Source organism: Pelodiscus sinensis, chromosome 19, assembly GCF_049634645.1.
Source record: "Pelodiscus sinensis isolate JC-2024 chromosome 19, ASM4963464v1, whole genome shotgun sequence".
NCBI lineage: Eukaryota > Metazoa > Chordata > Testudines > Trionychidae > Pelodiscus > Pelodiscus sinensis.
The window spans coordinates 30,348,712-30,372,450 of record NC_134729.1 but is presented as its reverse complement, the minus strand read 5'-3'; the positions used below and the strand labels follow the sequence as shown (position 1 = coordinate 30,372,450).

Sequence of the window (23,739 nt, the reverse complement as noted above, 5' to 3'; positions counted from 1 at the left end):
CCCCACCACACGCTGGCCTTTTCATAGAATCATAGAATACTAGGACTGGAAGGGACTTTTTGCTGGCAGGTGCCGCAGATGGCAAGAAGCAAGTGGCACTTGAGGGGTCCTTCCTGGTGGCTTCCTAGGGGACCTTTACCAGGTCCCATTGTGCCTCAGGGGAGGTCCAGTGCTCCCTCTACTGGGTGATGGGGCGCGGTGCGGAGAGACTGCCTCTAGCCCAGTCGAAGGAGTTGTACAGGTCCACTGGACCTGGGAGAGCGCCAGCCCCAACACCGCTGACCCCTGGTAGTCAGGCCTCCGCAGCTGCCCCTCTTCCTTCTGCCAATGGCTCCCACTTTGGTGCTGGGCTCCATCCTCCAGGGTGCTCAGGAAAGCAGATGAGCCCCACTCTAGTCCAACCTGATTCGGTGGTGACCCTAGAGGAAAGAGAGGCACAGTTTGCCACCAGATGAAGGGGAGCCTCCCCCCCCCCCCCCCACGGGGAGATTTCCCTGCCTCCTGTTAGACTGCAGTCATTTGCACATGTGTGAGCCTCTCCCGTCCCCCACAACCCGCGTGCCTCCCTCCCCCCCCTACTCCTCAATTCTGTCTCTATCCTGAAACAATGGCTCGAGAAGGCCTGAATCCCGAAAGCAGAGGGAACGAAGGGAGGATTGTGGCGCACCCACAGGGACACTCATCTGGAAGCACACGAATTCCTACTGAGTTGAGTAGCCTCCTCTTTGAAAAAGAGCGATGTCCCCGTGGGTGCTCCACATTAGGTGACTACAAAGCTATTTCCCTTTAAGGGAGGTAGGGACAGCGGATCTGGCAGAAAAGCGGATAAGACCTGCCTTAGGTAGTTTCAGCTTGCAAAGAGGTTCCTGCATAAGTGCGTAGGGCTTTGCAACTGTGCAATTGGAGAATCTTGTGGAAGTTGCGCCGATGTCGCTTATGGGTACTTTGCAGAGGAACTCTACCGAGGCTCTGGTTGTGTGCACCCTTAAGCTATCTGGAGGCGGCACAGCTGACTGTGCATAGCAAATCTTGATGCACGCTGAGACCCAGTTGGAGAGTTTCTGTGATGAGACATCCTAACCCTTATTGTGGTTTCCTATTGAGACAGTCTGGCAGATGCCCAGAACAGTTTTGTTTGCTGCAAGTAAAAAGAAAGTGCTCTGCGCAGGTTAAGAAGATGCATTTTTCTCTGGAAAGAGTTGCTGTGTGGTTTGGAGCAGTAAGTGGGACGGTGTATTGTCTGATTGCTAAGGACAGAGGAGTGTATTTTGGGGATGATTTTAAGATGGGTACATACAGTGACCTTGACTTTCAAAAAGGTGGGTGTATGGGGGACATGCCATATATATAAATATAATACATATGTAATCGCTACAAGTTTTCATGGACAAGTGTAACAATGAGGTGGCCGCCATTGGCTCCTACAGGTGCAAGAGGTCCCACTGGTGGATTGGTGGATTGAGATCAGGCTGAAGTGCCTCAGGCCCTTTAAGACCCTCTTGCTGAGTGGATGAACAACTATGGCTGAGTCGCCTGCCTTAGACTGGACTGTAGGAACAGCCGCAAGGTGAACTTGAATGGAGCTTACTGAGAGGCCTGCTTCAAGGTGCAGAAGGTAGTGGAGATGGGCCGAGGAGAATGGTGCAGGAACCGGTTGGTGATGGACACACCACGCCCAGAATCTTTTCCATTCTCCCCCTTGTTGCCCTTCTCCTTGCAGCCTCCCTTCCCTCATAAAACCTGATGGGAGGGAGAGGCTCGTCCGCACTCGCCTTTGGCGCTGCCCCTGCCATCGCCTGTCAGCTCCTCCATCGTTGCAGGGAGCGGTGGCTGCCTTTCCTGGTCCCCAGCCCCCGCCCTTTACACTTTCTAGGCCCTTCCTGCCTCTGTCTCCAGAAGAGCGGTTGATGCTGTTTTCCCCTCGGGTCCCCCGTCTGCACCATCCCCCATTGACCCGCCCCCCCCCGCGCCTGCAAACACTCGAGGGAGGCGCTGTGGTTCTTCCCCCGGTTTCCTCTCGTGCCACGCCCGCTTCTCTGTCCTTCTCTATCGCGCCCTCCTCCTGCGCTTCCTGCTGGGCCGGGAAGGCTGCTCGCTGCCCCCTCTCCCTCGGTTCCCCCCCCCAATCTACAGGGAGGAGCGATTGGGCCCCTCCCACTCAGTTACCCCGTTCAAGACCCTCCTCCCGTGTTTCTGTTCCTGTGGGAAGGCGGGGGGGGGGCTTCCTCCTCACCGTCCTCTTCATTCCCAGCCCCTTTGATCCCAAGGGCTCCATGCTGCCCGACGCCCTTTGTGGCTGTCCGGACGCTGGCGCTGCGATGGCAGATGTGCCAGTTCTGAACGCTTCTCTTCCTCCGTTTGTAAAAAGAGCCAGAAAATCTGCGACCAGTCTCACGTGTCGTTTCCTTGAACCTTCGTTTACAGAAAAGATCCTATTGCAGCGGATTTTCATTGCTTTCCCGCGGCACGTTCAGTCCCTCTGACCAGGCGCCCTACACCTAAAGTTGCTCTTTGGGCCTTTTTTAAAGGAGCGCTACCTTTCAGCCTATTCAAATGCCTCCAGTAGTGTTAGTTACATCATTCCGCCCCCTCAATTTCGGGGTTCAGACACGGGTGTTGCTCTTGTAGAATAACTTCTAAAACAATCGTGGTTATTTTTATCAGCTGTGCACTCAGAACTTCGTTACTTTTCATGGCTAGACCCCAGAACTGCACAAACCAGTTCTGGTCCTGGAGCTCTTTTAGCAGAGCAGGTTGTTTTGGGGCAGAAGAGAGCACGAGCCTCAAGACCTGGCGTCGAGTGCGCTGGGAGGCTCCTCAAAGCTAAACTGCGGTTCTGGAGCACTGGCTTTTAATCAAAACGTCTTCTTGAAGCGTATCTGAGCTCCAGCCTGCCGCGCTGTTACCACGCGTATGTAACGCACCTACAACGGCATCACATTTCGTAGCTAGTTTCGAATAAATCCACCAGAAGTCGGTCCCACCCCGTGACAGGTTTCAGATCCCCGGAAGGTTCGTCCAGTCTCAATGTCCGTTTTAGGACAGTCTTCTACAGTCTTCTACCCACAGTCACGTATTGGCTGAGCCCTGCCCATGAACCACAAGCTAGCATGTCTTCTGCTGTCGGAATTGCTGTCCTGGGAGACATTTTTCAGGAACTTCCACCGCAAATCGCTTGAAAGTTGGGTCCCTGTTCGGAGCCTGTATTGAAATGCTTTCCCCGCTGTAACACATGTGCTGCGTCTATGCGGTTCTCATAGCACAATGTTTGCTGCATGGCTTCCTGTGGCGTGCACTGTGACTCTTGCCACGGCCAGCAATAGCTTCGGTCAAGCAAAGCGTGTGCTAGCTCAGAACTTAAAATATTGATTTTTTAAAACCAGGGGAATAACTTTAGTCTGAGCCCAGAAAAGCCTTGAAATGAAATTGAACATTTTTTAAAAAGCATCCGAGACAGTATACCGTCTCACCTGAGGGGGTGGGGGGGTGTTTCTGGCAATAACACTAATACAGTGTGTCTGTAAAAATTGTGTCCACGACATGATTTCGACTAATATGTAGAATTTTGGAAGCCTCATCTTTTACAAAAAGATGCCAGACACGCAATCAGGAGACTTAGACAGCTGCACACCACGTCTAAGTGCTATATCGCAAGTATGCACCAGAAACACGTTTCTGCAAAACTCAACAGAGGAAATCCATTTTGAGACATTCTAAGAGCTGCGGTCTGCTACAATTAATGGGTCACAGAGCTGGTACTGAGGCATACTCTAAATATCGGTCCCATTTCCTGCAAAATAAGCCTTTGGCCAAGATCTCTGTCGTAGTACATAAAGGGCAATGTAGCCTTTGCCACTTGGCTGTAAATCATTAAAGCGAATCATTTCTATAATTAAATGCGCTTCAGAACTGAAAGTCAGATAGGAACAGACATTTTGAATACCGTAGCCCGTGTCACGGGGGTTTAATTAGGAGGGCTCAAGCCAATCTGAGTTCTGAGAATTACGGTGTGGTACCTGCTGCAGAAATGGTCATAGCACCTGGAATTAGTTCTCATGCAGCGTTTTTACAAAAAGAGCTTTCAGCCGAAAATGTTTGTTAGAAGGAAACAGATCCCTGCTGTAAGACTGTGTGTCACAGAGCTGTAACTCAGGTGACCTCAAGCTAAGTGTATCTGCTACATAAAAGAGTCACGGATTTGTGATATGCGATTCGAGTAGAGCCTCTTACAGCGGAGTAACTCCGAGCTGGTGCGGGAAAAGCAAAACATACGCTGAGATGTGAAGCGACTTGCGGAGGAAACTTGCAGAAAGCTAACTGTGGGGTTTTTTGATCATGGCTAAACCAATCCAAAAACCGACAATTAGGCAGGACGAGACTTTCGGGCAGCATGAAAGTTAACAGGTGTGTCTGACGCGAATTTAGCTTATGGTGCAAGCACGTGTAACAGAAAGCTAGCGAGATCGCTTGCAACAGAGCGGGGTTCTGCTAAAAACGAGTCGCAGAACCTAAGTCCAGCTGTGCGGAGACTAGCCGAGTCCCGTATGTCTCCACGAGCGGCAGCTGAGACTTGTTTGAAAAGCCGCACGTCGCATATAGGTGTAGCAGACCCAAAAGCAATCTCGCGAAAGTCCTGGAAAGTACAGCCGGAAACGGTTACAGCCTTTGGCGCTACGCCCACAGCAGGTTCCAGAGCTGGAGGAATTTCTGGGGGAAGGCGGACAGTTCAGCATTGTGTCGCGGAAGACCTCTAGGGTGGAGAAAAACGAGCTGCCGCTCATCGGAGGCTGCGGAGTACGACGTGATCTACACCAGATGCAGACCAGGCAGACTTCCCTGTGCCCCTTCCTCAAGGGGGAGACAGAACCCCTACCTGTGGGGACCCAGTGAAGCCCTGGGGCTCTCCCCGACTCATGGTGTTGAGTCAGTACCAGAGCATGACACTGGACCAGTCCTATCCATCACCGCGGCTGGCTCACGCACCCGTGCGCGGTTTCCGGCCGGCAGGGATGCAGGGTGGATTGAACAAGCTGAAATTGAGCAGCGGACGTGGACGCCACCTGCTGCCGTGAAGCTGGGTGGACTGTCACCGTCCTGAGGGAGGGCCATCGCCTATGCGTTGGGGGGGGGGGTACAGAGGGACTAAGGTAGCCCTAGTCAATTATCTGCAGGACTCAGCTGTCAGAGGTTGGACTTCGCCAGTTGTGAAGATCACTGGTTGATGGAACCGATTTGTTTGCGGAAGTTGAGAGGCTCTGCAGACCCGCGGCCTGATGCGGTTATTGGGCTGCCGCAGCTATTGGGACTTGGCAGAGGACATTGGGCTCTGCCTCTGCTCTGTTGTTGGTGCCTTATGTAGCGTAGTGTTGTGCACTGGAGGGCAGCCAGGGCTCCGGAAGGGCTGCTCTCTCTAGTGCCTTCTTCGCGGTGCTTGGAATCTTTCATGGCAGGGAGAAGCTTGTTGGTGTTAGCTGCCAACAACTGTTTATAGCCGCAAGCCAGCTCTTCCACGTGCAGCCGAGTCAGCAGCGTCCAAGGCGGCGTGCGATGCTAGTCTATCAATACTGTGACCTCAAGCACAGCTGAGACAACAACCAAAACAAGGCGCGTGTGAGGTAACTACAGAGTCAACAAGCCTGTGCACTTCGAAATGCGAAAGTGCACCACATTTTAGAAAAGGCCGCAAGTAGCCGCATCTTGTTCCGTTCACTTACACAAGAGTTCCAGCATTGAGCCTGGTCAGGCAGTACAGCGCTCTGCCCACTTGGCTCACTTGTGGTTTGGTAAACTTGTTTTTTACAAAAAATGCTTATAGTGCAGCACAGGTGCGGTGCACCCGCAACCCACACGCTACGGACATCACAATTTCGGGAACCAAATCGGTATCGTGGTGGCAGCTGAGTTCTGGCTCTCTGACACTGCCTTAGGCACTCCGAAAACCTCAGTGCTCAAATTCGGCCGTGGGCCATCCAGCAAGGCTGGCTGAATAGCACACCTGAGTTACGCCTCCACTGTGACAAGATAAGGGCTAGCGCGCCTTTCAGGCCTGAAACAATTTGTATTAAACACCTATTTATGCAGAAGTGCCATAGAGCGCCTCGTTCCGCAAGTCTGGTCACAGCTCAACCAAAGTTCTGAGCCTAGTGGTAAGAAGTCTCCTCTCGCCATAACGTGCTGTCTGGGCGACTTTTTCGAGGACTTTGTCTTACAGCGGTTGCTTGCGACCTCAATCCGCAAAGCTCCTCAGGGCTTAAATAAGCTTCTGAACAAGCTTTTTCACAGGAAGGCCGGCTTTGTAGCAAAAGTAAATTACGCCCTTGTGACTCGAGCAACACAATTCGGAAAGTCTGGTCACGTAGGACTTCTTGGTTGGAAGGCACTTTTCATACCCGAATGAGTATCTTGCATCAGACTCCACTTGCATCAGGCCGCTGTGTTATCGAGCACACGGAAACGGTTCTGGCCAGCTCACTTTGAGCGCTGAAAGAGTCGCATACGCGTGTCAGCCCTATGCGCACATACGCTCCGAAATTGCCCGAAACGCTTGCCAGGCAGCCCATCCGATGTATTGCTCTGATGCTGACACCTTTGTACAAAACTGCTGCCCTTTTGTAATGTCTTCTTAGTTAAGTCAATCACTAGGAGACTTCTTTTCTTACCCACTGACTCATACAGTTACCTACATGCATCCAGCTCCCATCCAGAACACACCACACGATCCATCGTCTATAGCCAAGCCCTTCGATACAACCGCATCTGCTCTAACCCCACTGACAGAGACCAGAAGCTTCAGGATCTCTACCAAGCATTTATAAATCTCAACTACCCACCCAGAGAAACAAAAAAGCAAATTGAAAGAGCCAGACGAATACCTAGAAACCATCTACTTCAAGACAGACCCAAGAAAACCAACAATAGAACACCACTTGTCATCACCTACAACCCCCAACTTAAACCTGTCCAACACATTATCAATAAACTACAGCCTATATTGGAACAGGATACCATACTCAAAGAGGCTCTGGGAGACAGACCCATAGTCTCCTATAGACAACCACCTAACCTCAAGATGATTCTTACCAACAACCACAGGACATACCACACTAATACCAACCCTGGTACCTTCCCTTGCAACAAACCCCGTTGCCAGCTTTGTCCACATATTCATTCTGCTGATACCATTATTGGACCTAACCAAGTGAGTTATAAGATCAAGAACACATATTCCTGCGCATCCAGAAATATAATCTATGCTATCATGTGCCGAAAGTGTCCGTCTGCTATGTACATTGGACAAACATCTCAGACACTTCGCCAAAGGATTAATGCCCACAAAACAGATATCAGACAAGATCACAAAGAGAAAACAGTTTCTTGCCACTTTAACCAGAAAGGACACTCTCTAAATGACTTAGCCACCTGCATTCTGCTACAAAGACCTTTTACATCTGCACTTGAAAGGGAATCCTCTGAACTGTCATTCATGTTAAAATTCGACACTTACCAACAAGGACTTAACAAGTCTTTGAACTTTCTCACCCATTACCAAGACAGTTTCCCCAATTATCACCTGTAATACCATTAACTCACAAACATCCCACTCTCCCTACCTTTAATATCAGCAATTCACAGACACTTACCTTCCTTCCTCCCCCTTCCCACCTCCCCCCCCCCCCCCCCCCCCGCATCCCCCTTCTGTTCTGCAATGTGATTTGTCCTTTTCATATGTGTTCATTTTTTTAACTGTATCCTTTGGTATATATGGCTGTGACTACTTTCTTCCACTATTTGATCTGAGGAAGTGGGTCTGGCCCACGAAAGCTCATCATCTAATAAACCATCTTGTTAGTCTTTAAAGTGCTACATTGTCCTGCATTTTGCTTCTTTTCTTAAGGCATCAGACAGCTCAGGTCAGAACCCGTTGAAGGGCCCCTAATGCTTAACGCTGTATACGCTCGAAGGCTGTTACACCTTCTATAGAATACCGTGCAGTCAGGGCAAGTGGTAGAAAACATGAATGACAAATGAGCGGGGGGGGGGGGGGAGGGGTGTTTGGCCCCTTTCTAAAGCCTTTGGAAGGGCTCTACTGGGCAAGTATGCATACCCTCTCTGTATCTGACCGTCTGAACGTCTTGATTAATGTCTGGAGACAGGTGACATCATTGCCATGGTTGCGAGGCACATCGATTGGATTGGTAAATCCTGACTATATTTACAATCCCGAGAATATTTTTGTAATTTTTGTCCAGATGCGCTTACCCGTATGACCAGAAACAGATGAACTTCAACGTATTTGTATTTACATATAAAATATACGGTAAAATCAATTGCTGCGCTAAGCTACTATCTGTAGTCCCAAGCTCAAATAAGGCATGGGGCAAAAACCTGCTCTCTGCCATACCCTGATCGGTCACTTTGGGCATTCTAGCTAGGGCTATAAAAATCGCAACGCGATGCCTTTATTGAAATACACAACAGTCATTTAGGGTCGAAGTAGGTCCAGCCCTTCAGCAAAGAGAAGAAAAGGTCACGTCTGAACCTTTCTAGAAATGCTGCTGCTCTAGTACATTTTTTCCCACAGGACCGCTTGAGTCAGCGTTGCGTTACAGAACTTTAACACGGTTTACCGATTGCTTCAATAGCCGTTAAGACACTTTTTTCCATAAACGGCTATTCTTGCATCAGATGAGCATCTACATAGTGGGCAAGTCTCGTAACATCGCAGGTCAGCTCTCAGTCCATCGCAGTTTCCCTAATGGCTAGTTTGTAGAAGCTAGGTGTTTGAACACTGACATCTTTCTAACGTGCACCGCAAATCTCTTCATTGGGGAACTTTGCTGCAGAAAGGCTTGGCTTCGATCTGAGTCCGAATTACATCCCGTGACAAGTTCTGTGCAATGTCGCATTATGTCGCGCTCGGATTTTTATATAGAAACGCTGATACTATTTCATAAAAGCTGATTTATCAGGTCGTGCAATTAGTCAGCACGTCTCATAGCTCAAATTCATTTTGTGAGCATCGATCTTACAGAACTGGTGCGCTTCCTTCCGCTTTTCCAAGTCTTGCGAACTGCAACAATGCGCACATCTGGTTTTTCTTTTTTACTCTTGGAATCTTTGTTTTTCTGAACCGCGCATATTTCAGCCGCCGGTTCATCCCTTTGTCACGTTCAGTACCTATGTGCATACATCCTGACCCCTGATGTTCCTCTTTGGAACATTTTTTTTAAAGGCGCGCTAACTTTCATCATACCCAACACGCTCTACATCATTTCGGGGCTGCGCTTGTATTAGGCGGTTTTACAAAAACAGTAATCTTTCATCAGTTGTGAACTACAGAACCTTGTTACTTTTCACAGCGAGGATCCAGAACCGCAAAAATCCATTTCATCCTGGACCTCTTTTAGGAGAGAGAGGCTTGTTTTGGGTCAAATGAGACCCAGCGTAGAGCTCGCTGCAAGGCGATTCCAAGCTAAACTTCAGTCTGAGGTTTTTTGGTTTTTTTTTTATTCAGATATGAGTTACATAGTTGCTGAACTGTTACGATAGGTATGCATCGCATCTCTAATCTCCTAACAGCAACTCTCTGAGCTCTTTTCAAATAAAGCCACCAGCAGTCGGGTCCACTGCGTGACAGGTTTCAGATACCCCGGAAGTATCGGCCCGTCTCTATGTCCATTACAGGACTGTCCGCTGCAATGTTCTGTCCAAAAGCATTTAGGCTGCCCTAAGAACTGTATCACTAGCATGAGACAGGAGGAGCGGCTGTGTAAAACTCAGTAGTACAAATTCATGTTGAGATTTCAAAGAGATGCATTCTGCTCTAAAATGAGTCACAGGGCTGAAGCACTTTAAAGACTAACAAGATGGTTTATTAGATGATGAGCTTTCGTGGGCCAGACCCACTTCCTCAGATCAAATAGTGGAAGAAAATAGTCACAACCATATATACCAAAGGATACAATTAAAGGGTTGTGTGTGGTACTGCGGCGTAGTCTAAACATCTGGCTCACTTCCTGCAAACTGAGCCTTTGCACAAGGTCTGCGTCTCACTTGGCCGTAAATCATTAAAGAGACTCATATGAAAAATAAAAGCGGCTCCGAACTAAAATGCAGACAGGGACAGATTTTTTGTTGCGTGTCGTAGGATGAATTCAGAGGGCTCAGAGTAATGAGGTCTGAGAGGTACGCTGTTGTATCTACCGCAGAAACTGTCATGCCGCGCTAGTACACGAAAGCTCTTTCAGACCATAATCTGATTTATAAAGGAGACTAGCGAACGGTACTAAGAATGTGTCACAGAACTGTAACTCAGCGTGCCTCAAGCTAAATGTATCTAAAGGTCACAGATTGTTTTTTAAGTATATGAGAGGCGAGTTGACCTGCAGAGCAGAGCGTCTTGCTGGAATAACACCGATATGGCGTGGGAAAAGCAAAACATTAGTTTAACTGTGCAGCGACTTGTGAGACTTGACGCCAATAGGATTCCCGCGACAGCAGTGGCGATAGCAGGACAGTGGCAGATCGCTAGCTGTAGATTTTTGACCATGGGCATAACTGTGGCAAAAGCTCTGTCCCAAAACTGAATCTGAGCTGAGACCTGGCAGCGAAAATTTGTCACGCTTTGGGATTCACGGCTGCGGGAAGCGAAGCGGATTTATTTGCAAATGTCTCACAATTGGAAATTTGCGGTGAGGGCAAATATTGTGCTATTATCACAGCTATGCACCTCATATCATTTTAGGAGACGCTACAATAAACCACAGGGTTAGCCCGCAGCTGAAACAAAACAATTGTGACTGTAAAAAAAGTGTTCCAGGGCCGAAATTGATTTCAGAGTCGACTATTCAGCTGAGTCCGAGAACCGGACCCCAGTGACTGGAGCATGTATTTGACGCAAGCGAAACGTTTTTGTAAAAAGATTTTATGTTTTTGCTGTTCCGCACTTGTCTAAGACTCGAACTGGATTTGGGACGAGCCTGGCGAAATGGTGCCGGCCGTGTGACAGGGCTGTAACTAAGAGGTGATCCCAGGCAAGCATCCTGCATGAAAGGTGTCTCAGGCCCACAACTCTCTCTGAGGGGTTAGCGGAAATCTGTTGGCCTTGTAACGGTGTATAGCCGAGTCCAGCATGTCCCAGAGCGGTAACTGAAAGGAGCAGGTCACATAAGAGGCAGAGCAAACCCAAAGTAAGCACGTTGCGGACTGCTCTGGAAAGTGCAACGGGGCTGAACATCGGCTGGAGGCACAACAAACATTTCGGAGTCTGTCTAAGAGCACAAGCAGCTTTGTATGACGTATCAGTCTGTGTATAATTTAGACTGCGCTTAAAACTGAAATTGAAATGCCCCTTTTCCGTGATGTGCGCTGTAACACAGTGCGCAGCTCTTCTGATGCAAGTTGCACAGTAGTAATAAAAAAAAGAGACTCGTAAAAATTACACCGTGGCACGACTTCCCGCAACACTTAGATGGGGGGAGCGGGTCACAGGATGTACCGCAGCACTAGTTTTCTAAACGCTGATTAAGACGAGAACTTGAGCACTGACGTGCTTTGCGGACTGCGTAGCGAAAACTAAGACAATGAAACAAAATACAGGACTATGTAGCACGTTAAAGACTAACAAGACGGTTTATTAGCTTTCGTGGGCCAGACCCACTTCCTCAGATCAAATAGTGGTAGGAAATCGTCGCAGCCATATATACGGAAGGATACAATTAAAAAAAATGAACACATATGAAAAGGACAAATCAAATTTCAGAACAGAAGTGGGATGGAGGAGGGGGAAGGGGAGAGGTAAATGTCTGTGAACTAATGATATTAGAGGTGATAATTGGGGAAGCTATCTTTGTAATGGGTAAGATAATTAGCGGGGTAATTTGTAATGGGTAAGATCTTTATTCAAATTTGTGTGTAAAGTGTTGAATTTAAGCATGAATGACAGTTCAGAGGATTCCCTTTCAAGTGTAGTCTTAAAAGGCTTTTGAAGCAGGATGCAGGTAATCAAGTCATTGAGACAATGTCCTTTCTGGCTGAAATGGCAAGAAATTGGTTTTTCTTTGTGATCCTGTCGGATATCTGTTTTGTGGGCATTGATCCTTTGGTGACGTAGTGGGGGGAGCTGTCTGCTCTGCACCATACTGTGCTATGGGGGTGCCTTTCTGGTTCCTGGGCTAGGGCAGTGGGTGACCGCCCCTGGCGACTATTTGTAGCACTAGGCAAGGGTCTCACAACCTGTCCAACAGGTTGCCTCCCAGGGAGAAAGAGGAAGGCGGCGACTAACCCCTCTCTGGGAGCAGGGCTGGAAGAAGGTTTTTAGTTTCTCTTTGGAATCATGGTGGAAGCAGCCTAAGCAAGGGGCCTGGGCTTTAGGGGGCCCAGTCTCCCCCATCTCAAGGACAGGGGGGAGGGCTGAGGCATCCTAGGTCTGGCCCTCTAACTAGATTACACCTGTGCTGTGCTGCATCCTTGGAGAAGCAATAAACTGCCTCAATCCTAATGATAGAAATGTAGCCGTGTTAGTCTGGGGTAGTTGAAGCAAAATGCAGGACAATGTAGCACTTTAAAGACTAACAAGATGGTTTATTAGATGATGAGCTTTCGTGGGCCAGACCCACTTCCTCAGATCAAATAGTGGAAGAAAGTAGTCACAACCATATATACCAAAGGATACAATTTAAAAAAATGAACAAATATGAAAAGGACAAATCACATTGCAGAACAGAAGGAGGATGCGGGGGGGTGGGAAGGGGGAGGAAGGAAGGTAAGTGTCTGTGAATTGCTGATATTAAAGGTAGGGAGAGTGGGATGTTTGTGAGTTAATGGTATTACAGGTGATAATTGGGGAAACTGTCTTGATAATGGGTGAGAAAGTTCAAAGACTTGTTAAGTCCTTGTCGGTAAGTGTCGAATTTTAACATGAATGACAGTTCAGAGGATTCCCTTTCAAGTGCAGATGTAAAAGGTCTTTGTAGCAGAATGCAGGTGGCTAAGTCATTTAGAGAGTGTCCTTTCTGGTTAAAGTGGCAAGAAACCGTTTTCTCTTTGTGATCTTGTCTAATATCTGTTTTGTGGGCATTAATCCTTTGGCGAAGTGTCTGAGATGTTTGTCCAATGTACATAGCAGACGGACACTTTCGGCACATGATAGCGTAGATTATATTTCTGGATGCGCAGGAATATGTGTTCTTGATCTTATAACTCACTTGGTTAGGTCCAATAATGGTATCAGCAGAATGAATATGTGGACAAAGCTGGCAACGGGGTTTGTTGCAAGGGAAGGTACCAGGGTTGGTATTAGTGTGGTATGTCCTGTGGTGGTTGGTAAGAATCATCTTGAGGTTAGGTGGTTGTCTATAGGAGACTATGGGTCTGTCTCCCAGAGCCTCTTTGAGTATGGTATCCTGTTCCAATATAGGCTGTAGTTTCTTGATAATGTGTTGGACAGGTTTAAGTTGGGGGTTGTGGGTCTGGCCCACGAAAGCTCATCATCTAATAAACCATCTTGTTAGTCTTTAAAGTGCTACATTGTCCTGCATTTTGCTTCAATCCTAATGGTTTGTGCCACTACGGGGGTGCAGGAGTTGGGGGAACCCCCAATGCGTCGTCACAACAGGTTCAGAGGTGATTAAGTAGCCCCACAAAGGCAGAGGCTCAGAGCTCCATGCATGGAGATGACTTACTGGGCAGGGCTTCTTAATCATCCGTGAAGCTTTGCTGCCATGCAGGTTAGCCCTTAGGGCTAAGATGGTGCGTCTCCTCTTTCCCGATAGGGTTGCAAGTGGTGGTATAGCAAAGGCAGTAGCTGACAGGCGGCAGCCAACCGAGGGAGGGAGCCCTCAAAAATGGATGTTGCTGGGCATCTTCTTTGCCTTTCCCTGGGAAGCGGGGTTAGGCCAGCAGGCCTTCCACAGGCAAGTACAGCAGCAGCGGCAGCAGTCGTGCTGAGTCAGCGAGGCCCAGCCGTCACAGTGCTTACTCGCTCGCAGAGCTTGCTACAGGAAAATGGAGAGCAGACTGCAACAAAGTCACCTTCACCTGCTATGCTATACTATGACATTGGCGAGCCCCTTTACATGGACCACTGCCATGGCAGCAGGCTCCATGGCAGCAGATTTGCATTTGGCCCCTTTTTGGTGCAGTCAGGTCATGGGGAAGTGGTCCCAAAGAGCTATGGCTGCAGTTTTTCAAGGGCCCACACTAGGGCCAGGAGTCCTTCTGTAGTGCTTCTCCCAGGCATCAGCTTTTTGTTCAAAAGAGGCTGATGGGGGAGGGAGCTTGCATCAACCCTTGGGCTTACTTAGAAGGAGCTGATGGGGTGGCAGTTTGCATCCACATCACACTCAGTCCAATGTCTGAGGTGTCAGTGAACACCTGGATGGGTTTGCTAAAGTCCAGGTTGACCAGCACTGCTCCTTGGCTGAGGGCCTTTTTCAGTGTGCAAAGAGATCACCTTGGCGGACTGGCAGCTGTGTCAGGGGAGCTAAAATGGGTCACAAACCTCCGGTTGTACCCGGTCAGCCCAATGAAAGCCTGTGCCTGTGCCTGTGCCTGCGCCTTAGTCTGGGGCGGGTAGGCCAGTCCCCAATGGTTTCCACTTTAGTCAGCTCTGGTGTCAGCCAGCCTCTCCCCACATTGTAGCCCAGATACGACACTGCTGCCATCCCCAGCCTGCACTTGCCATCTTTTATGGTCAGTCTGGCACCCTGGAGATGGCCCATCCCCCTCTTCACCTGGGACACAGACTCTAGCCTTAGCCTGGCTAAAGATACAGATATCATCAATATAAGACAAAGCAAAGTTCTCCATCCCTTCAATAACTGAGCCACTAGATGCTGGAAGATGGCAGGTGCTCGCTTGAGGCTAAAAAACAGGTCCAGGAACTCAAAGAGCACTATTCAGGGTGTGAAGGCAGAAGACAGACTTCACCCCGGCCTCAGGGTCCACAGTAGTGAGGAACTGGATTCCCCCAATTTGTCTAGGATCATGTCAGTCCTAGGCATGGGGTAGATATGGGACCTGGTGATAGCATTGAGTTTCCATTAGTCCATGCAGAACCAGATTGTCCCATCTTTCTTGGGGATCAGCACTGCTGGGGTGGCCCGGGGTGGAGGATGGCTGGATCACCTGTAGAGCCAGCATGTCCCTGACAGCTCTACCCAGGCTGCTTTCTCAGTGACCCTGATCAGGGTACACCTGGGGTGGGGGGAAGGTCCTATCTCCACCCAGCTTAGTAAACCCAGGCCAGTAGCACCTCTCTGGTCTGTCTGTTGGTCAGAGCGAGGACATGACTCCAGCGAGGTGCCAGCCTCAGCCTCTGGGAGGAGACCCACCAGGGTATCCTCCCCGCTCTCCTCCTACCGCCCACACAAGGCCAGCACCAACTTCTCCCTGTCCCAGTACAGCTTCATCATGTTGACATGGTGCATCTGCCAGCTGTGTGCCCGGTTGGAGAGTTCCACTACATAGTTCACCTTATTTACCTGTCTGATGACCATACCGCTTGTTTTTCCTCATGGGGCTGAGGATCATCACTTGCTCCCCAGTGACATAGCCTGGTACAACCACTCTCAGCATGCCCGTGCCTTTCTGCCTCGTGTCCATTGGCCAGGTTGTGCCTGCTCAGGCCCATTAGCCCTGTGAGTTTTCCCGGAAGATCAGTACAAACTCCATCTCTGACTCACCATTCATCCCTCATCAGCTCAGCCTTCTTCTGTATAGCAGCTCCAATGGGGAGAACCCTGTGGATGCCTGGGGCACTTCCCTGTATGCAAACAGCAAGTGAGGTAAGTACCTGTTCCAAGCCTGCAGGTCCATAAAGGCTTTTTCAGCATTTGCGTTAGTGGCCCGTTAAATCTCTCCACCAGCCGTTGGACTAGGGGTGATATGCCAAGGCCCAGGTGTGCCGTACTTTTCTCACAAGCATTGGAGTGGGGGCTGACACCACAGCCGGGAGTTGGGGGGGGTCGGCGGGTTGTGAAATCCGCCAGCCGGATTGCGTTGTTCCCTGTCCAGGTCACCTTGCTGAGGGTCCCCAATATATCCTTCCCTTCTATGAGGGGCAGCGGTCTCAAAGCTACTTGATGCTTCTCCTGGGTTTTCCCCACCTGGGAAGGGGAGACAGGACCTACAATATTCACAAAGTCAAAGGCCAGTAAAAGTTCTGCAGCAGCCTTTGCCTAGTGCTCTGGACTCCTTGATGCCCTGAAGAGTTGGCTATCATGGGTCAAGTACTGCAGCCTGCGATGTTACTTCTGGGGCACCACCAGCTGCCTCCTCACCTCCCAGGCTTCAGTTTGGCACTCCTTCTGGACACCCCCCGCCCCCGAGGCCTCCACTCCCAGAGGGTCTAGTGCAGTCCTGTTCTGCAGAGCAGAGCGACGCTCAGCCAGGACAAAACATCAGAACATAAGAATGGAAGTTCCAGCCAGGCCAGCATCCTGTCTGCCGACAGCGGCCAGGGGCCCCAGAGGAAGTGAACCGAAGAGCTAATAACCAAGCAATCGTTCTCCTGCCAGCCATCTCCACCCTCTGACAAACAGAGGCTGGGGACACCATTACTTACCCAGCATGGCTAATAGTCATTAATGGTCTTAACCACCATGACTGTATCTAGGTCTCTTTTAAACCCTGTTCTAGTCCCAGCCTTCACAACCTCCTCAGGCAAGGAGTTCCACATGTCGACTGTGCGCTGTGTGAAGAACTTCCTTTTATTTGTGTTAAACCTGCTGACCATTCACTTCATTTGGTGGCCCCTAGTTCTTATATTATGGGAAGAAGTAATGAACGGTTCCTTATTCACTTTCTCGATACCACTCACGATTTTATAGCCAGATAAAAACTGCAGCTTTTGTCAGCCCATTTTTGTCCTGTGAGTGGTGTACGGTGGTCAGCAGGGCACCATTTGCTTGGCATGCAGTTCTGTGCTGTTCCTTGCAACAAACTCCCTTTCCCCTTGCCACATTAAGCCAGTTAAATTCTGTCACACTGAGTGCCCCTCTTCTGCATGCAACCCCCCCCTTTGAACCTCTAATGCTCCCCACTTCTTCTCAGTGAGCCTGCCCACCACCCATCCCCGGACACCAGGCCAAAGGTTTTGACCCAGTTCACCAGGCAGAGCAGGTTTCGTAGGCCTCCACCCACACCAGGTCACCCAGAACTTGGACTACAAGAAGCATGTTGTCAGCATATGCCAACGCGATCAGCCACAGCTCAGGCTCTTGGAGCGCCAACCCTGTCAACCTCCGGTGAAGGAAACAGAGGAAGGGCTTTGATTGCCAGCACATACAGCTGTCCCACCAGCAAAAACCCCTGCCCAAAGCTGACTGGCTCAGTTAGGGTCCGGTTGAGCTTGTTTAAACATTCCATGCAGGCATCCGGCACCTGGAAAAAGCCCATGAAACAGGGCCTGAAACCGAAGGCCAGTAGAGTTCTTTGGAGATACCTGTAGCCCACTCCATCAAACGCCTTCTCTTGGCCCAGGTACAGGAGAGTGAACATCAGACAATCTCTACACCCAAGCTCCAAGGGCTCCTGGACAAGATACACATTTTCAAAGGTGGTGTGGCTCAGGCCGGACCAGGTCTGTCGGCATGGCCTGGTCATAATGCTGTCATAATGAGCTGGCACGACAGCAGGCAGACCCGCCCCCCCCCCCCCGTGACCAAGTTCAATGTCAGCCCCTCCATGTGGGACCAGATGTGCATCAGGCAGCCTGCTGATTGCCCGGCTGGAAGAGAAGGACCAGCCATGGGGCCGGGATCCTGTCCCAGTGGGGAGCAGCCAGACCCCCCCCCCCCCCCCGGGAAAGTCTCAGGCTGCGAGAGGGGTCGGAGCACTGCAGCCCACTGGAGAGACCGGACTGCTCTACCCTGCAGGCCGTAGTCCGTCTAGGGCAGGGGCCAGCCCAGTGGACATGCGGCGGTTAGAGAACCAGCTGCAGATGAAGGAATTGGAAGTCCAGGACCATAGAGCACACTGACAGCATGAGCTGGCCATGGCAGAGCGGAGAAGCGGCAGGGCCCCAGCTGCGCCAAGTGCGGATGGGCCCCAAGGTGGCCAGACGTTTGGAGAAGCTCGTGGTGGCCCAATTGAAGGATGTGGGTGACATAAACGGTTCCTCAGCTCCACTGAGAGGGCCTGTGGACTGCAACGTGTCTCCCCAACTGACTGGCTGCAGGAGCTCATCCCCGCACTGAACCAGGAGGCTGTCGGGGTGCTCAATCAGCTGGACAACCTACAGCCAGGGGATTACAACCGAGTCAAGGAGGCCCTGCTGCACAAGTTCAGGCTGACCCCCAAGACGTACAGGAAGAAATTCCGGGGGGGGGGGGGGGGGGTGCAGAAGGCGCCACGGGAGACCTATGTGCATATGGCCTCCCGCCTGGTGCAATACTGCCGCAAGTGGGTGTCTGGCGTCAGAGCCCAGACCACAGAGGAACTGCTCAAGCTGATCATGATGAAGCAGGTCTATGAAGCGTGCACACCCAGCCTGAGGCTCTGGCTCAAGGACTGAAGCCCAGAGAACCCCCAGGAGGCCGGGAGACTTGCGGACGAGTTCACGGAGAGCCGGTCCAGGTGTGAACGGGAATCGCGGCGAGAAAGGGAATCGTGCAGAGACTGTATCTCGGCTGAGCAACAGTCACCTACGAGGGAAACCCCAGCTCAGAGTGGGGGGGAAGGATGCTCAGTGCACCTCCCCTGGGAGATCTGACCCTCGGGAGGCGGATTTCTCCATGTACCGAGTGGGGGCAGAGTGGCCCCTGTAGAGCGACTGCCTCATACCCCTGGAGGTGGATGGTAGGAAGGCGACGGGTTTCTGGGACAAGGGGGCGGAGGTGACGCTAGCCCAATCCGACATAGTGGCCCCAGACCGGGTACTACCCCACACTCAGTAGCCCCTGAAGGGCATAGACGGGTCCCCGTTTAAGGTGCCTGTCGCCAGGGTGCATCTGAAATGGGGGGCCAAGGAGGGCCTCAAGGAAGTGGGGGTGCACCCGCACTTGCCCACGGAGGTGCTGATGGGGAATGACCTAGAGGAGTGGCCCCATGAATCCCAGTGGGCTCTAGTCACCGCCCGTTGCCAGAGACAACGAGGGGCTGGCAACCTGGATCCAGGGAAGGACTCCCGACAGGGTCCTCAAGGTCCCATCCCTGTGGACACGGGGTCCAGCCAGGCTGGGACCCCGGACCTAGGCAAAGGTGGGGAACAGGTCCCAATCCCTGCTCCAGCAGCTGAATTCCAGGCTGAGGTGCAGGCAGACCCCTCCTTGCTGAGGCTGAGGGACCAGGCTGGCCTCCGTGCAGCTCAGCCCCTGGGGGGAAGTGGCCAGGAGCGATTCCTGTGAGAGCAGGGATTCCTGTTCTGGGAATGGCTTCCCATCAGGAAGGTAAGGGCATAGGAGTGGGGGGGCCAGCGGCAGCTGGTAGCCCCCCGAAAGTATTGCCGCAAGCTGCTGTATTTGGCTCACGACGTCCCCTTTGCGGGCCACCGGGGGATCCGGCGCACCCGGCTGAGGCTGCTCCAACACTTCTACTGGCCGGGGATATTTGCGGCCGTGCAGCGATATTGCCGGTCTTGCGACTCCTGCCAGAGGGTGGGGAAGGCCTACGATGGGAGGAAAGCTGCTTGGGGGCCCCTAGCCCATATAGAGGAGCGGTTTTGCAAGGCAGCATTAGAGATAGTGAGGCCTGTCGGCCAGGCCACCCAGACAGGAAACAAATACATCATGGTAGCCGTGGATACGGCTACCAACTGCCCTGGGGCCGTGGCTCTGCCCTCTAGAGAGGCAGACACGGTGGCAGACTCACTGCTGGCCCTTTTCAGCAGGGTGGGGTTCCCCAACGAGGTCTTCATGGACCAGGGATCCCACTTCATGTTGGTCCTGCTCCAGTGCTTATGGGAGAAGCACGGGGCCCAGCTCACCTGGACCCCAACTTATGGCGCCCGGCCCAACAGGCTGGTGGGGACGTTCATGGGGACCCTGAAGCAGATGCTGGAGGCTTTTATGTTCCGGCACCCACAGGACTGGGACAAGTACCTGCCTCATCTGCTGTCTGCACAGGGGGAGGCACCCCGAGGGTCTGCTAGGCTCTCCCGAACCGAGCCAGGGTGCAGAAGGGGGAAGGCCCTCCTAGGCTTGATGAGAGAGTTATGGGAGGGGAAGACCTCCCTGGATGGAACGTCGGGGGGGGAAGACGCCCTGGCTTTCCAGAAAAGGCTCGCTGAGCTCATGGCCCTGGCTCGAGAGACCCTGGCCAGAAATCAAGGCCAGTGGAAGGGTGAGTGCCACCAGAGGACAGGCCTGTGCCAGTCCCCCTGGAGCGGTGCAGCAAGAGGACAGAGGGAAGCCGATTCACTCTATAGGCGGCCCCACCCTTGGGCATGCAGCAGTTGTGGCGTCAGCCCTGGGAGTGTGGCGCATGGGTGGCATTGCCTCCAGACTCATGCACGGCCCCGCCCCTGGGTGCCCCGCCTGTGAGCAGCCCCGTCCCTGAGCACCCGGCAGCCTCAAAAGGTTGGGGACCACTGATATAGACATACCTACTTTGCCACTGAGATCAGTAGACACACTTGCTGTGTGAAGGTGATCAATTTTGGCTCTTTTGGGTCGAAATTCACCTAAGACTTGGAGCTGGGAGAATGAAATGTTGTAATCCATATTGCATGATTAAAAGGTAAAAGACCTGAACTTAATATGGCCTGGCTTAGGGTCTACCATAACTTGAACACTAAGCAGAGGATAGAGAGTCACATCTAAGTGAAAGTCACAGAAGATGGAAACAGGTTTTATTTCTGGTGGTGTAGAGTCTATTTGGGAGTCCTCAATTATATGACACTTTCCATCAAGGCTGCGTCGAGACTGGCAAGTTTTTCCACAAAATCAGCTGCTTTTGGGGAAAAACTTGCCAGCTGTCTACACTAGCCGCTTGAATTTCCACAAGAACACTGACAATCTTACTTGCTTTTGCGCAAGAGGGCCAGTGTAGACAACGCGGTATTGTTTTGCGCAAAAAAGCCCTGATGGCGAAAATGGTGATCGGGGCTTTCTTGTGTAAAACCGCGTCTAGATTGGCATGGACGCTTTTCCATAAAAAGTGCTTTTGCAGAAAAGTGTCCATGCCAATCTAGATGCTCTTTTCCCCAAATGCTTTTAACGGAAAAGCTTTTCCATTAAAAGCATTTGCCGAAAATCATGCCAGTGTAGACGTAGCCCCAGTGTTTAAAGGCAGAGCTGACTAAAATCAATTGAGAGTCCTTGTCTTGTCTCAGTGATCGCTTGAGCAAAAATCATTGATAAAATCTTGTGTAAACTGACCTTGGACTCAACATGCAGGCAATGTGTTGAAGGGCAGTGCAAAGGAGGCAGTGGTGGGGAGGTACTATATTACCTAGTGAAATCAGTGGTGCTGAAATCACTAAGGACTGGAATTTGACCACAGAACTGACACTTTCTTAACAAAGGCTCCATTTTTGATATTTAAAAAGTAAATCAATGTAACAGAAAACTGCAACGCTCTCTGGTACCTTTTTAAAAATCAAACTTTAAACTTTATTGAAAAGATTGGATAGTTTGCAATTGAAAATATTTGACCTACACTTAAGTCAACTGATTTAATTTTGTGTCAAATTTTGCATCATAAAGGATGGTATTTTTTTTTAAATGTTCAACTATATTGATATACATTTTGATCAGTTCTACTTCTGATGTGATATTTGTGTGTGGTTGTGGTTTGTTGTGTGGGTGCTTTTTTATTTTTTTTGCTCAACAAAAATCCTGGGTGGGGGGGGTCCCACCAAAACTGTTCAAATTGGGCACCGCACTTCCTAAAGCTGGCCCTGTGAGGAGTCAGTCTGCTTGCCTGAAAGGGGGTTGTGTGGAAACCTGCCGGGTGGGCTAGAGGGGATTCAGGGTGCAAGGAAATGCAGGAGGAGGAGTTTGTGGCTCAGCGGAGCAATGCTACTGTAGGGCTGGGGAAAGGTGAGCTTTGGCGTACAGGAGCTCATAGGGAAGAGAATCCTTATGGCGATTTTAGCAAGCAGTTTGCTGTGGGTAAGGTGAGTGAAGTGTGTGTGTCAGGTTCAGAGGAAGGATTTGCGTGGCTAAGTATGCAAAACAGAACAGCTTTGTAGTGAATCTCTGTAGAATGCAGGAGAGGGCAGGTAAACTCCTGTCTCTAGACACTGTGGACACTTGTAATCTATCAGTGAACTTAGCATCTGATTCCTTCTTGTGCAAAAGCCCCTTGCACAAAATGGCACCTCATTAATTATGCAAATGAGGCACTGCAATATTCATCACTGTGCCTCATTTGCCTATGTTCTTGCACAAGACTGACCAGTGTAGACATAGCCCAAGAATGCATCTTTGGGAGCTTTGTAGAGATGTGCAAGGAGGATTCCCACTCTGTCTCCAGGCATGTTAAACTGTTCTGAGGCAGTGGGCTGCCACAGAGCAAACCCAATTACCTTAAGAACAGCTGTATTAAGCCAGACCAAATGTGCATCTAGCCCAGTATCCTGAATGAATGGCACAGTAATTATCAAGTGATCCACCCATTCCCAGCTTCTGGCAAACAGAGTAGGGATACCTAGTAGCCTTTGATAGACCTATCCTCCATGAATTTATCTAGCTGTATTCGGAACCCTTTTGGAGGGACACTTGGTGGCATGGGTTAATTCTTCTGAGTGAAAGAAAAGCACTAACAGCTGAAACTCTACTGCCTGACACTTCTCCTGAGCAGGACCTGCTGCTCTTAATATTCTATAGCTTTGGGAACTGTTGCTCAGTCATGCTTTGCAGAAAATTACTCCATGAATCCATTGCATCATTTGCCTTAGAAGAATAAGAACTACAGCCAAGTAGTTTTCCCCTCTCAAAGATCTTGGTAGCTGCCTGAACAAGGATGCTGCTGAACCTATTTCACCAAATGGCCCATAATGGATTGCCAGACTGTTGCAGCTCTTTCAGAAGGTGGAATTCTGATGCAAATATCTATTAATCCCAGTTCTTGGCATCTTCTACATCAAAAGCAAATTAAAACAGCCTTTCAACAGTGCCACACACTAGTGAAAGCTTGGTACTTCCCCTGGGATCCATTCTTTGTCCTTAACAGTTTAGGACCATTTTCTTTTGTGCCCAACATTCCCAACCCAAGAACTCCTGATCGAAAGCAGGAGTTGGGAGATAGTTGCTGCTCAAGCAGGGATTAAAGCTAGCTACATCAAATAAACCATTGTAGATAGTGATATTGAACCAGTGCTGGCAGTTATCAATCTAAGTTCCCTCTCAGTTGCATGACTATGCAGCTATTTTCAGAGGTTCAAAGCTCCCCCGCAGGCAGGGAGCTCAGCCGACCAGCGAGCGGCAGGGCATCTGTAAGCAGCAGCTAAACAGAGCTGTGTTGCTTGAGCTGAAGAGCTCCCAGACAAGATAAGCAAGGAATAAGTAGCTAAGGGGAGGGAGTGGGCAATCCATTAATTGGCTGGGGGTGTAGGGGAGAAGTCAAAGGGGAGGAGAGTTCAGAGAGTCCCAGCTGCTGGAAAAAAGAGAGACACAGAGAGAGCGTGAGCATGGCAGAAACCCAGCAGTCTCTTTAAACCTCCTGGGCAGGGAAGGGGGAGGTAAGGGGAAGACTGCATGGGGGTAAGTGGGGGAAATAGGGGATGGGGGGGGGTGCTGACATCTGTGTAGTATGGGGACAATTTGTTTGGGGTGTTCTGACTCACTTGAAGTCCTC

At 50.5% G+C, this 23,739-nt stretch overlaps 1 protein-coding gene across 4 annotated transcripts in view; it reads right to left on the bottom strand.

The window, feature by feature from the left end:
* Positions 1-17,575, bottom strand: part of PRAM1 (PML-RARA regulated adaptor molecule 1) — a 68,073-nt gene extending 50,498 nt beyond the window's left edge. For all 4 annotated transcript variants that reach the window (XM_075903340.1, XM_025184335.2, XM_075903342.1 and 1 more), the window contains exons 1-2: positions 17,444-17,575; positions 15,684-15,763 (exon numbers count right to left, since the gene is read on the bottom strand). Coding sequence is in view for 1 of the 4 variants with exons in the window: in XM_025184337.2 (XP_025040122.1) it covers positions 15,684-15,690 (7 nt within the window). In the remaining 3 variants the exon portion in view is untranslated. The remainder of the gene's footprint in view (positions 1-15,683; positions 15,764-17,443) is intronic.
* Positions 17,576-23,739: the final 6,164 nt, after the last annotated feature.